Source organism: Mastacembelus armatus, chromosome 23 (assembly GCF_900324485.2).
Source record: "Mastacembelus armatus chromosome 23, fMasArm1.2, whole genome shotgun sequence".
NCBI classification, from domain to species: domain Eukaryota; kingdom Metazoa; phylum Chordata; class Actinopteri; order Synbranchiformes; family Mastacembelidae; genus Mastacembelus; species Mastacembelus armatus.
Window position 1 is genome coordinate 5,476,137 of NC_046655.1, and position 12,466 is coordinate 5,488,602.

The 12,466-nt window shown below is 41.4% G+C and overlaps 1 protein-coding gene across 1 annotated transcript; it reads right to left on the minus strand.

Moving 5' to 3' along the window:
* Nucleotides 1-269: 269 nt before the first annotated feature.
* Nucleotides 270-11,803, minus strand: etnk1 (ethanolamine kinase 1). Its single transcript, XM_026326335.2, has 8 exons — nucleotides 11,533-11,803; nucleotides 9,297-9,556; nucleotides 8,824-8,964; nucleotides 7,653-7,795; nucleotides 3,650-3,733; nucleotides 3,368-3,528; nucleotides 2,628-2,701; nucleotides 270-2,423 (listed from the first exon to the last, which is right to left on the minus strand). The coding sequence occupies exons 1-8, from the start codon at nucleotides 11,677-11,679 to the stop codon at nucleotides 2,351-2,353; spliced, it is 1,083 nt and encodes a 360-aa protein (XP_026182120.1). The 5' UTR covers nucleotides 11,680-11,803; the 3' UTR covers nucleotides 270-2,350.
* Nucleotides 11,804-12,466: the final 663 nt, after the last annotated feature.

A 12,466-nucleotide genomic window follows, 5' to 3' on the forward strand; every position in this document is an offset into this window, starting at 1 on the left:
TTTCTTCAATTATATTTTATTAGTCGCATTTAGAACTGTGGTCTTTTCTGTTTATAGGATTAATGTGGGGTTAGTTTTAGCAATCATGGAGGCTTCATGTTAAAGACCAGACCTATGATAGTTGTAACTTATAGTATGAACATATTTTTAATTTCACATGTATTAATATAATTCGTAAAAAAATACTTAATATGGGCATGAAATGCTAAACACAGATTACATATAGCATTTTAACTGACATTTGGCATTTGGGAACATTTATTACAAAATTAAACTGTAAGGGTAAATAAACTTTATTTTTCAAAGCATCTTTACAGTATTGAAAAGATCTTTTTTTCTTCTTTTTTCATTTCACCTCTTACCCAAGTAACTACTTCAATGCAACTTTTAGAAAACAAAAAAAAATAAATGAATTCCTATGTACATTCTTTCACATTTAAGAGCAAGCAAAGATATCACATTTGTTTACTGTACATATAAACATATGTTACAGTGGCCTGATGGACTTAAGGGCAGATCTTTTTACAGTTAAGTACAAATACACTTTAGAAGCAGTACTGAAACGACTTTTGAAATACAGTGAACAGGCATTCATTTGTTTAAGTGGATGGGGAAATAAAGCCAGTAGGAAATATCAGCAGTAGAATTTTTGAATATATTTGAACATGCCCATTAGACGAACAGGACAAACTGCATAAATGTGTGCATGTGATGTGTAAACGTGGTCTAATAGTGCACCCCACATTAAACTCCTCTACAGAGCTACAACATAACATACACAACTAACACAACTCAGACTGGTAACTTATTAAATCCCTTCCCCACCATACGCCTCTATGAAAGATTGTCACATACTTTAAAAGCCAGCATACACTAGTCCTGTGCAGCAGTGCACACCCAAGTGGACTATCCAGTTTTGTCAACAATGGTCTCTTCATTGAAACTTGTTACAATAGGGGGCACCTGGGCAAACATGTCATTTGCTTTGTTTTGTTTTGGAGAGAACAAGAAACTCGGCTTGAGCGGAGATGAAATTGTTTAGGAAAATAGAAAACCAAATGATCTTCTTAGACCATCAACAATTATTCTGAATATGCTGTATTTGCCCAGGAGTCACATGTTAAGTATAAGACTGTCATTTTAATCAATATATACATTGTTATTTGACTTTATGCTATGGGAAAAATGATACAGTATGCATTATATACAGGCAAAATGGCCACTCCATCAGTGTTTTGTTACATTTAAGATGATTCCCAATTCCCTGACATGGAGCAGACAGTAGAATTGTTTGGTCTTCTGTAGTGCACCATGGCTCACAGTCTGTCACAGTAAATAAAGTCCCTAACACTGCCGACCCATAACCACACCACCTGTCTAGCATTGTGAACATGGAATGTTCAAATTTCAGTGAGCTGCATTTTTGTCCCCAGCGAAGATTAAAAAACCAGATGAACAAGATTCATTACAGAGAAGATCCTCAAGTCAAATGGCTGTTGAGTCAGTGATGTACGACTAACTAGAGAGAAGTAAATGTAAACAAAAGATGCACCCCTACAGTTTGATGTTTCTACCTTCATTCTAGGAACTCAAAATACACAAGCCCTCACCAACTACAAAGATACAGAGCAACAGTGATTATGTGGCTATTTTGACACACCACCCTTTACAACAGTATACTTGGGACATAGCCACAGATATATGGCAGGATAATTGGCCTTTCCGTCTCGACATTTGTTTCTTTTTTTACCTTTGTCCTCAGCGAACAATGTAGGCTTTGTGTTGCTATCATGTCAGTATTAATTTGGTTGTTAGTTGGGCCGGCTCTCACTGGGTTTCCCCATGAATGCGGACAGGAGGGAAGGCGTTTCTAGGCAATCAGATTAGTGTTTGGGCCACTTGTCAGTCATGTAGGTGATTGCTATGCATTTGTTGTGAATGAGGCGACATTCAACCTCCATCTTACTGTATAGTGATTTCAGCTGCAAAGAAAATTTTCTTACAAATACAATATTCTATGCTATCATGTTATTATCCTCTTTGATATTAGAATAACTGAAATGACTGCATTTCAAGTAAATTTAGGCATGTGTGTTTTCACATTAGCAGGTCTGAACACACACACACACACCCATACTAAAATTCTGGGCTCCCTCCTGGTTCCCCAAGTATGTGACTACATTGATAATGGCTAAGATTGTGCTCCATTCACTCTTTAGCGATAACTAAATAAAGGGGGACCTGTAGGCACAGATTCTCAGTCTGACACTTCCCTACACAGAGCCCCAGAGGTGCAGAGCAAGTTGGAAGGGAGGAGGAGCAGAAGGTAGAGAAGATGAAGAGGTGCCTTTTATTTGGGTAAGGTCAGTGCTGCTACCTCCACTTTCATTTTGAAGTACTGGTTGAAACGCAGGACTGCATACCTGAGAGTAGAGACATACAGAGAAAAGCAATGGCAGCGGTAAGAGACATATTGTAAGACAAAAATGTAAGAGACATATTAGTTAGATTGGACTAAATATGGCACTGTTTAAATACACTGTGCACTCTGGTGGTACAAATATCATCAATCTGGATGCCTAACATTCTTTTTAGAATTTTTGGTTCATTTCAAGATGGATGCCTACCCCAGGAAGTCAAAGTCGATGGTGGAGAACTTGGCCTGAATCAGAGCCCAGAGACCCCAGAAGAAATGAGAAGCCTGGATGCAGACAAGAGAGGGCAACAGGGAGACAGCACACAAAGTATTAGTATGTACTCACTGTCTAAAACTAAATGATGTTTCTGGTTACCCCAGCTAGCTCGCCCAAGCATGTGTGCAGCCAGCAGAACCCTATGGCAACAACAAATACTTTACACAGAAACAATTGCTTCACCTGCCCATCCTCTGTACTGCCTTCTTTCCCTCTTGACAGTAAACAAAAGGGCAGAGAGCTGAGCCTCATGGGGGTAATAATTTATTATTAGTAATGCCTCCCATATGTGGAGGCATCACAAACATCCTCCTCTCATTATCAGAGCAGGTAGTGTATGTCATAGCCCACATCACCTGTGTTTCCTGGTCCACCACCTAACTGCAGGGCTGAATTATCAACTCAGATCTGGTTGCCGGGGCTCTTACCGTACTCTGCAACTGTTCATTTTCAGTTCTTTAATTTGAACCGAAATTGGGGGGTAAAAAGAAACAAAAAAAAAAAAAAAAGGGAAGCCTTCACTGCCCTCAAACTGATAACAGGTTTGACCCTGTGTGATGCAGTTAAATTGAGAACATAAAGCCCAACTAGAAACTGTCACAACCTTGACTATAAATACTAACAACATACTCTAAGATACTGTGATTCTTAACACATGGTGTATAGATGCTTACCAGGGCAAATCGGTTGACTTGGACATAAAGAATCTCCACCTCTCTGTCGGTCACCTCACTGCCCTGGCCTTTGTGCTCCTTATAGGCTTCCAGGTAGGAGCGGAGCCACTCCAGCTGAAAAGCCCGCTCTGGGTAAAGATTGTAATCCACCTCATTCAGGCCTGAAACACATCAAGGTTAACCCACAGTGTTTTTCAGTGACACCTTTATACATATAGTATAGTGTATAGAAAGACATATCTTTCTATATACTGTATATTCAGAAGTACAAGTTGCACGTACCAGCAAACTCATTGAAATGGTTCCCAATGTCGTAGGCTTGGTAATTGTACCCAGCATATTCGTAGTCAATGAACTTTACATTTCCTGGAAAGAGAAACAGCATTGTTTAGACGGAGACAAAGGAAGCAGACAAAAAATGATTGTGTTTTCCCTTTAACTCAAAATGTATTGGGTTTTTATGTCTGTGTCTGTCTGTCTGGCCTGGGTGGCTAGTGTGTTGATTTTGGGGAAAGGAGTAAGAGTTTGTATTTTGAGGGAAGTAGACTGTAGAGAGACTTCACAAGACAGAAAAAAGAATTAAGGGGAATTAAGAGAAACGCATTTAGACCCGAGAAGCGTTCTTCTGAAAATACACTTCATACAGAAACAACTATGCTGTTAATTCAGGGAAGTCGTCTTTAACTCAGAATAAAACTCCCATTAAGTAAACAAGGGAAAGTCTATGCTTTTGTTATAAAACGAGGGAAGCAATCCCAAGGAGACCAGATAGAGGGCTTGCGTGATTTACAGGAGTTTAAGCTGTCAGTCTCAAATGGTGTCTGCATCACTACATTAAATTTACCAGTAGCTGAGTTAGCAGCCTTTTTCCAATAAACCACCCAACAGGCTGCCAGGATACATTAGTTATCAACATATAAGACATAAGACATCCAAATGTCTTGAGGAAAAACAAAGAGCAACTGGCTCTTTCAGAGAATGTTTGAGTTGGGTACATGCAAAAAAGAAGGGAAAAATGGGCAGGTCAGAGTTTTGTTAGAGATGAAAAAGAGAATGCAAAGAAAGCAGAGAGACAAAGGGAGGAAGATAGTAAAATACAAAGACACACTAAAGTACAGTCAGCTGCCAAAACAAATGTGCAGCAGCACAGTGTTTGATCCAAGTTCCCTCTCAGAACTCTATTGACTTTGAGGTTGAGGTGTCTAGGAAATATCGGAGGAAACAGAAAGGTCAAAGCTGACTTTGTCTTTGAAAAGCTGATGTTAGCATGGAGAGGGAAGGTCAAAGAATGTGTTGCTGTCGGACTGCGTTTTGTAGGTGACTGAAAATGTGAGGTGCATTAATAAGAGAGAAGCTTTCAGTCATGCAGTGGCTGAACTCAAAATACAAACCCTTACTTTGCCAAGCCCAGTTTCTACAGAGACATTAACAAAAACATAAATTTGAAGAATACATTTAATGAAGTGTCTCTGCTCTTAAATGTCTGAATTTGTTTTTGTCATTGGCTAATTTATTTGACCTAAAATATGGAACATTAGTTTTTGAGGTGGTGCTGGACTACAAGAAAGACACTTGGAGGTGGGTTACCAGCCGGCGTGTAGGTCCTAGCGGGACACAACTGAACACCTCCGGGCAGTGGCTATAGCCCCCCTGTGCAGCAGATGAAAAGGTTGGGGCAAACACATCTTTCACACATGCTCACTCTCTCACTGACACATTTCTCTTTTATCCAGTCCTGCTCCCACGCACAGTAACGAAACATTAGGCCCGCGGCCAAACCTCCAGTCCCCGCCCCCCTCGAAATGAAACCTCATTTCCCCTTCTCATAACACTCCCCTCCAATGCTCCCGTCCCATTGGTCTGCTGTAAACCCAATAGCAGGACACCTCTGCTGCTTCTGAAAATAACAGAATCTGAGAGAGACTTCCTGTGGGCTGACTTGAGCTGAAGTTTTTGTGGTTCTCAGAACCAAGTAACGTGAAGTTTTTTCCCCTTTGTAAACATTTGGGTAAAGTGAGAACAGTAGGCCAGCTACAGCAGCCTGTGTTGGGGGCTGAGAGACAGAGGGAAGTAAAACAGCGCTGTGCTTTTTTAAAAACTTTTAACAGTATCTTAGGAAAAACAGTAACAAAAAATGATGAGGCTTCCACCACTTCTCTTTATGGTTTTATCAATACAGGAAATGGTGGCTTCTCTGCTGACACATTTGGCAGACAAGTGGTTTTAACTCAGCAGCTACAGCAGAGCAGACGTGACAGGAAGCTGTGTGGTAGCTGTTCAGTTTCTTTTCATGCCTCTTGTGTTTAACTATTCAACAAGAGATTATTACTATGACTGTTCAGACGGCCTGAGTGGATGCGGGCAGAGGTGTAGTGATTATGGCTTGGAGGTGAAGCGCCTGGACTCATTGTGGTGAATCCTTTGAACATTTAACCTAGTTGTTCTGGTGTTCTTAAGAAATATGTGATTATACTACAGATCCTGGGATAAGAAGAAAAAAAACTCTTATCTTCTTACAGAAGCCTGAAGCATGATGTGGCAAGCCTGCAAATGTGCATGAAGTTTACATGGCTGTACAAGAGACGAGTACATGAAATAAGTACGGCAGCATGTGCCCCATCACAAATGCTGCAAGTGCAGCATTTAAATATTCAAATGCAGTCCTGCAGGTGTGCATGTTGAGTCGTCTTTAAGCAGCAGTTGCCTAGACACTTACTACCTGTGTGCATTTTTGCAGAAGCATGTTTCAGCTTTAAAGAGTAAGGCTCATGATACTCTATTCCAAAGGTGGGGAACCCATGTTATTCCAGGGCCACCCACCTGATCCAGGTAATCGGCAGTGGGTAGGACAGAGGTAGCTGAAAAAACAAGCAGGACAGTGGCCCTCAAGAAACACGAGTTGCCCACCTGTTCTATACTATGGTTAATGTCAATGAATCCCATGAAAAGACCAGAACAAAACTCTCAATTCAAATCCAACTTGCCATGCCTGATCAATTCAACACGGGTTTGGTTCTTTTGATGGGGTTTGTTGACAATTAGAACAGAGTTTCACCAGAGATACCCTTTTACTTTTTAGGTCTGCCCAGAAAACAGCATTAGAGCTTTGAAATGGAAATTGTGGAGAGGAGGAGCAGTGATGGAAAGTAGCTCTTTAGCCATTTGGCTGTCTGAAGTGATTTAAAGCAAATGCAAACCATAAAAATCAGTTGTGTAATAACCAGTATCATAAGTAGCCTCGCAATAAGATGTCAGAGGGAGCTAGTGGCCGAGTAGCATTGGAGGGTGACAGGTATGTATGCGAGTCCTACTGCTGCCATGAACTCATCCCGATTAGCCTGAGCAGTGGGCAGACTACACGAGGGATCTCAGAGCCGACTGTGCGTGAGGTTTGTCTCTCTCCATTGCCTCCCCAGGGCAGGGCGGCGCAGGGAAGCCACAGCCTCAGCTGTCATTCCTAGGGGAGAAAGGCTAGACACAAGGAGCTGTGAGAAGGGCCTCGCCCCTCGTCGCAAAGTGACGAGGGGGCTGACAGCTCTTAAACCTTCCCTTAAACACCCCAACCCCGCCTCCCACATACATGAAAACCTTGTACTTTCCTCTTTTCCCCCTTTGCTGTGTTGCTTCTCACCATTCTGCTATTATAAAAACAATGCTTACAACAGTTTGACTGAGTGGTAGAGTCTTGTTAAAAGATATGATAGTCACTCAGAGCAAAAGTGAGCTAATACATTTGCCTGAGGACATGTTGCGTGACATTCATACCAGCAAAAAAAAAAAGAAAAAGAAAAGCCAACATTGTTAAAGCTCCAAAATGTGCCATAATAAAACTGATACTTGGTATGTGATATGATATAATGGCATTGTTCAGGCTGATAAACAGTGGTTTACATTCTAAGGTCTTAGAACTAGAACGACAGAGCCGACCAAATTTAGGACAAAGAATGGAATCCTTTTGGCCAATTTAATTAGAGGGAGATAGATGGTAAACATACTGTAGCTCCAAAGTATCACTGTTATATGTGCTGTGTTTGCCTTATTTCACAGGAGGATTCCATCCAGAAGATCAGAATCAACCTCCAAACTGGACCGTCGTGTCTAACCGTTCTAGTTCTACGCCTGCAGCCCGTTTGCAAACACTGACTTTGAGTGAAGCATGTGACTACGGTTGAGGAAGTGCAGGTAATGAAATCCTACCTGTGAGTAGGACCTATGCAGATCACACTACAACACAGTTCAGCCATACTGGAATGTCTGTGACTAAGCTATTGTAATTTATACTGACCTGCCTCCTGGTTATAGATGATATTTTTGCAGAGCAGGTCATTGTGGCACAGAACTACAGGGGAGCCCAGCCGAGACAAGCTCTGCTGGAGCCACATCAGCTCTTCTCGGAGGTACCGTGGGCTGGGCACCTCCATGCTCAACCTACAAGGTGCAGAGGGGGATATATATATTTAGAAGAGGTAGGAGTATTATGAGTATTAACAGAACAACAGATGAAGATAAAGTCAGTATGAGGGAGTCGGGAAGTAGAATTATAAAGAGAATTAATGTTGGACCTGGAGACATAAATTAAGAAGCAAAACACAGGGAAAGAAATGAGCCACTGATTTTAGAGCTCAACATTGCGCAATCTGGATGACTATAAAAAAAACAAAGTGAAACCACAGGATCTGGGCTGCATCATGTAATATTGAATCAATTTTATTACTACTACAATGCCTAGCATGACAACATGACTACAGCAAACAAAAATTTAACATGAGCAAAGGGAGAGTGTTTCTAACCAGAACGATAAGCTCCATTAAAAGAATAACAAAAATAAAATAAACGGCAATCCTCCCAGTTTTATCTCCAGAACAAAGCTCTGACTTTACGTAAGGCCTCATTACACATTATTCATAATTAGATTTTTGTCAGTTCCGTTTCCTGGGAAATTCCTGTTAAAAAGGCATGAGAAAACTTCCATGGCTGCACACATTAGTTATTGAGCCAAAACACAAAAGGCAAACAGACCAAGACTCAGACCATATCTACTCCACCTATTTGTTTTTGACTTTGTGACAGAAAAACCAGAAGATATGGTAGGTGTTGCAGTTTTTCAGAAGTCACTTATCAACACCTCTCACGAGATTAAAATGTGGGTGGCCTCCATTGAGAAACAACCTCCTGTAAAAGTCAATGTTTGTTTTGCATTCTGGATGCCAAAATACATTGAGATTGTTGTTATTGCTACACTGTTCAAATAAGTAGAAAGTAATAATGCCAAAGTACCCGAAGCTTAAAAGTGAACTCTGATTATTGTAACTCAGTTCAATACTGACGCTGTGTAATCGAGGGAAACTTATGTAACCTACATCTTTAGATGGATGTATGTGGAGTTAAGTAATGTACTGTGTTATAATGTCCAATAAGTTTCATGGTATGCCAGACGTCAGTAATTTGAACCTCACCTGGCATTCTGCTCAGGGTCCTCAAAGTACTTGGGGATGAGAGCAAAGTACTTGCTCATCTTCAGCCACAGGTCAGACTGGGGCACCCAACCATTATGGGCATGGATGGCATGGTACTTGGCTAGTTGTCTGGCAATGAGCCTGCAGGGTAGAATAGAACGGGAGGAGGAGAATTATAGCAGCAAGCAATAGTAAGCAACAAGGCTCCAGCCTAGCAAATCAACACAGTCTTATTTACCGTTTCTTATAGAAATCAACACAAATGTCGACATTTTGCCAAAACTTCACATTTTAAGATAAACTGATTCAATTTAATACAAATGATCTACTATGTAAATGTTAGCATTAACAGCCTTTACAGACTTTTTACATGCTCAAACTCATATTTAGCTTTCATTTCAAACTAGATTCTTTAGATCTACAGTAAGATCCCTTGACCGTGTAAAATGATTGAGTATTGGCTGCGTTTTTACCTGAAAAGAGGGGAACTGCGAATGTGTTTAGGTTCCAGAGCAGTTCCTTGCAGGAATTCATAACAAAGGCCGTTGTTGAAGGTACAGTAGAGCCGTGGAGCACATCGGTGTGCCTGCAGTACTCTGAAACTTTTGACCTCATTTTCACGGTCGACCAGTAACTCTGTTTTGTTGCCATAAATACGGACCAGCACCACATCTTCCATGACTGTGCCCACATAGCAGCCCAGCAGCTTATTGGTTATTCCATCTGTGAAGAACTGTAGATACAAAGAGTGGCAAACAGGTAGATCAGGGAAAAATCTTAATTTATCCTGTGTGTCAGCATCACAACAATGGGACCATTCACTATTGATGCACCTTTTTTTTTTAACCACACCTTAGAAAAATACATTGGAAATTACAGTTACTGTATTCGCCACTTTTTTTCACTGTTGTTTTTTCAGTTTCACTACTCTTTTTTTTTTTTTTTTTTTGGTCATTAGTTTTTCAGTTTTACTTCTGACTCATAGTTCTTGTGGGCAGGTGTTACAGCCAATTCTCACCAACTCTCATTTCTTTGCAGCGATCCTAACAGAGGTTCATTGGCCTATTTGCCATTAAATAACATGAGGAAGAAGAACAGAACTGACATGTCAGTGCTTTCAAGACTTGTCTTAGATTATTATTGTCGGCCACTGAATAAACTTTACAAATGTCACATTAAGGGATTTGATTATACCTACTTGTATGTCTTGGCCTTGATCCACTGTAGGCTAATGGTGATTAACACCTTTTAGACTGTCTTGATGTCAGCTAAAGTTTGATAACATTATTCATCAGAGAGTATGAGTTTTGGCACAGCTGGTTCATGATGCTAATGTTTCTTTATTTATGCAGGACAGCATGATGGAACAACACCCCCTCAGGTAAGTGGTTGTCTGAACCCTAGCAAACACTGTCTCGCTGCCTTAACAGCCTCCAGTGCTGGAGAATGAAGAAGAATGAGGGCTAGCAGAGAGAAAGACCTACACACCCATTGTCATGAGGGGTGATGGACAGGGTCCTGCTTTGCAAGAGCGGTTCATAGGAAGCTCGTCCCTAGCTTCACCCACAAAAGTCCCCTGTGATTCAATCTTTACGGGTTCTCTATGGAAGCTGGGAACATTTTTGGTGCTGAGTGGGGGTGGGGCTGCTGCCAACATGTCATCTGTAATTGTTGACTCTATGAGGGATTGACTGAGAACGACAGACTGTGATGAATTTATTTTCCACGGGGAAGCAAATGGCTGGCATTTGCTGAGTTCCCACTTTGCTCTTATTGAAGAATTTAGACAAGGGTGGCAGAGCATGTGACCTGCTGCCATTCTCGGTGCGTTTACAGCGTAGAGCCACATCCCCTGCCTGTTACAGGAAAGGAGCATAGCTTACTTTCTGCTTCACAGCCTAGGCTGTAATGTGTGAGTCTTACTTGACCTCTCTGGGGTAATATAGTGTTTAATATCAGAAACAACACCTCTTCTGTTGTATTATTGTCAGAGCAGGCCTGCTTGACTTTGACAGCTCAAATTGGCCATCTATAGGATTAGATTAATGCCCTTACACACAAAGTAAATATACATAGCCTTAGTCATGCTCTATTTCCATCTATGTTTCTTCCAGAAGCCTACAAAAATAGATAAGAGATTCCTGCCAATCTCAAGCCTCTACTTATCACTCCCTGACAGTCTAAAAAATTCCAGAAACTCAGGCACTTGAAGGCAGCACGATGGTAATTAAACTGAGTGGGACACGCATCCGCCCTCTCTAAATAAACACATCCAGGCAATCGACTGCTTTGATAATCAGTCATGTCTCATACGTTTACTATCACCAGGATCCCATAATATATAACAGCGCTATAACGGAGCTGAAGGGGCTTAGCTAAACTGCATTTCCAGGGTGCGCCAAAAACGCTCGGAGACTCCCACTGTTTGATCAGGAGCCAAACTGACGCAGATGCAATTTGCAAAGGCTAAACATTAGCGTCACTGTGTCCAGACACAACATATCGTTAACGGTCCTACTGGAATCAATTCATATTTGTAGCTGCTTAACGTTTTTAAACGGAAATACGTCGCTAGCTAGCGTAATTTGAACAACGGTTTTTAACAACTTGTAACTAAAAAAGGAAATACATAGTCAGAATAGTGGGAAATATGGGAACGTGTCACATCGAGCGGAACAGTGAAATATTAAAAGTAGAAATGAACGGCACCTTCATTTTGACCTCGGACGGCTTCCACTGTGGTCTCAGCTCCTTGATCAGCTTCAGCGCACCGGGTCTGTAGTCGCTCTCGTCCAATGTCACGTCTATTTTGGGCACAGCGGGGGCCTCGTCGGGGACGTGGATGTAGTTGGCCATGTCTAAAACGTTATTTCGGATTATTACAGTGTCGTGATCGGCAGCAAAGTGCGCAATGTATGGAAATAGTGAGTATCTGCGGGTTATAATCTGGGAGGACCCCGTGTGCGACAACGCCTCTCTTCAGACCCCGCCCACCGGAGGAAAAAACTAAGAAAAACTCCCGGTGCATGATGGTAGTCGGATGACTCACTGGGAGCGCGTGTTTATATAACCGGCGTGCAGCATCGGCGGAGCTTAATGAAGTAAAATATGGAATATTTATGAAACAAATACAAAATAATATATATATAATATGCATGAATTCAAATAAATATAAAATAATTCCGCCAGGATTGTTAAGTTAATGGCTAACATCAATAACAAACAAAATACATAAAACATAGGAGTACAAAACAGACAGAGCAGAAAGGTTTAACTGTAATTGGCGTTGGTGGAAACAAACGTACCCTTTACAGCAGCTGACGTCACATCCGTAACGTGTTTGAATGAAAAGAGCTTTGTGCTCCTTGTTTTAAATATGGCTGGGGTGTATAGGCCAGGACACCAATGTAGAGAGAAAATCCACTTTATAGCGTTAGTCCGGCTTTAGGTCGAGGAGGAGCGCTAGTGACATGGAGGCTGTATAGCAGCGTGTGAGCGTCTGCTTTAATGTTAGTGATTGTTGGCCCATACCACAAAACTGGTTCTGTCCAATACCACGAAATGGCAGGGCCAGGGTCACGCATACTTCAGTATGGCTGAGGTCATATACTTTATTATATAAAGGAGAATATATATTACCATG

Excerpts from the sequence above, each read along its gene's own strand:
- etnk1 (XM_026326335.2), bottom strand. The coding sequence starts at position 11,679 with ATGGCCAACTACATCCACGTCCCCGACGAGGCCCCCGCTGTGCCCAAA. Across the intron at positions 3,529-3,649 it reads CCATTTCAATGAGTTTGCTG|GCCTGAATGAGGTGGATTAC; the intron begins GTACGTGCAACT and ends GATGTGTTTCAG. Across the intron at positions 2,702-3,367 it reads AAGTCAACCGATTTGCCCTG|GCTTCTCATTTCTTCTGGGG; the intron begins GTAAGCATCTAT and ends GTCTGCATCCAG.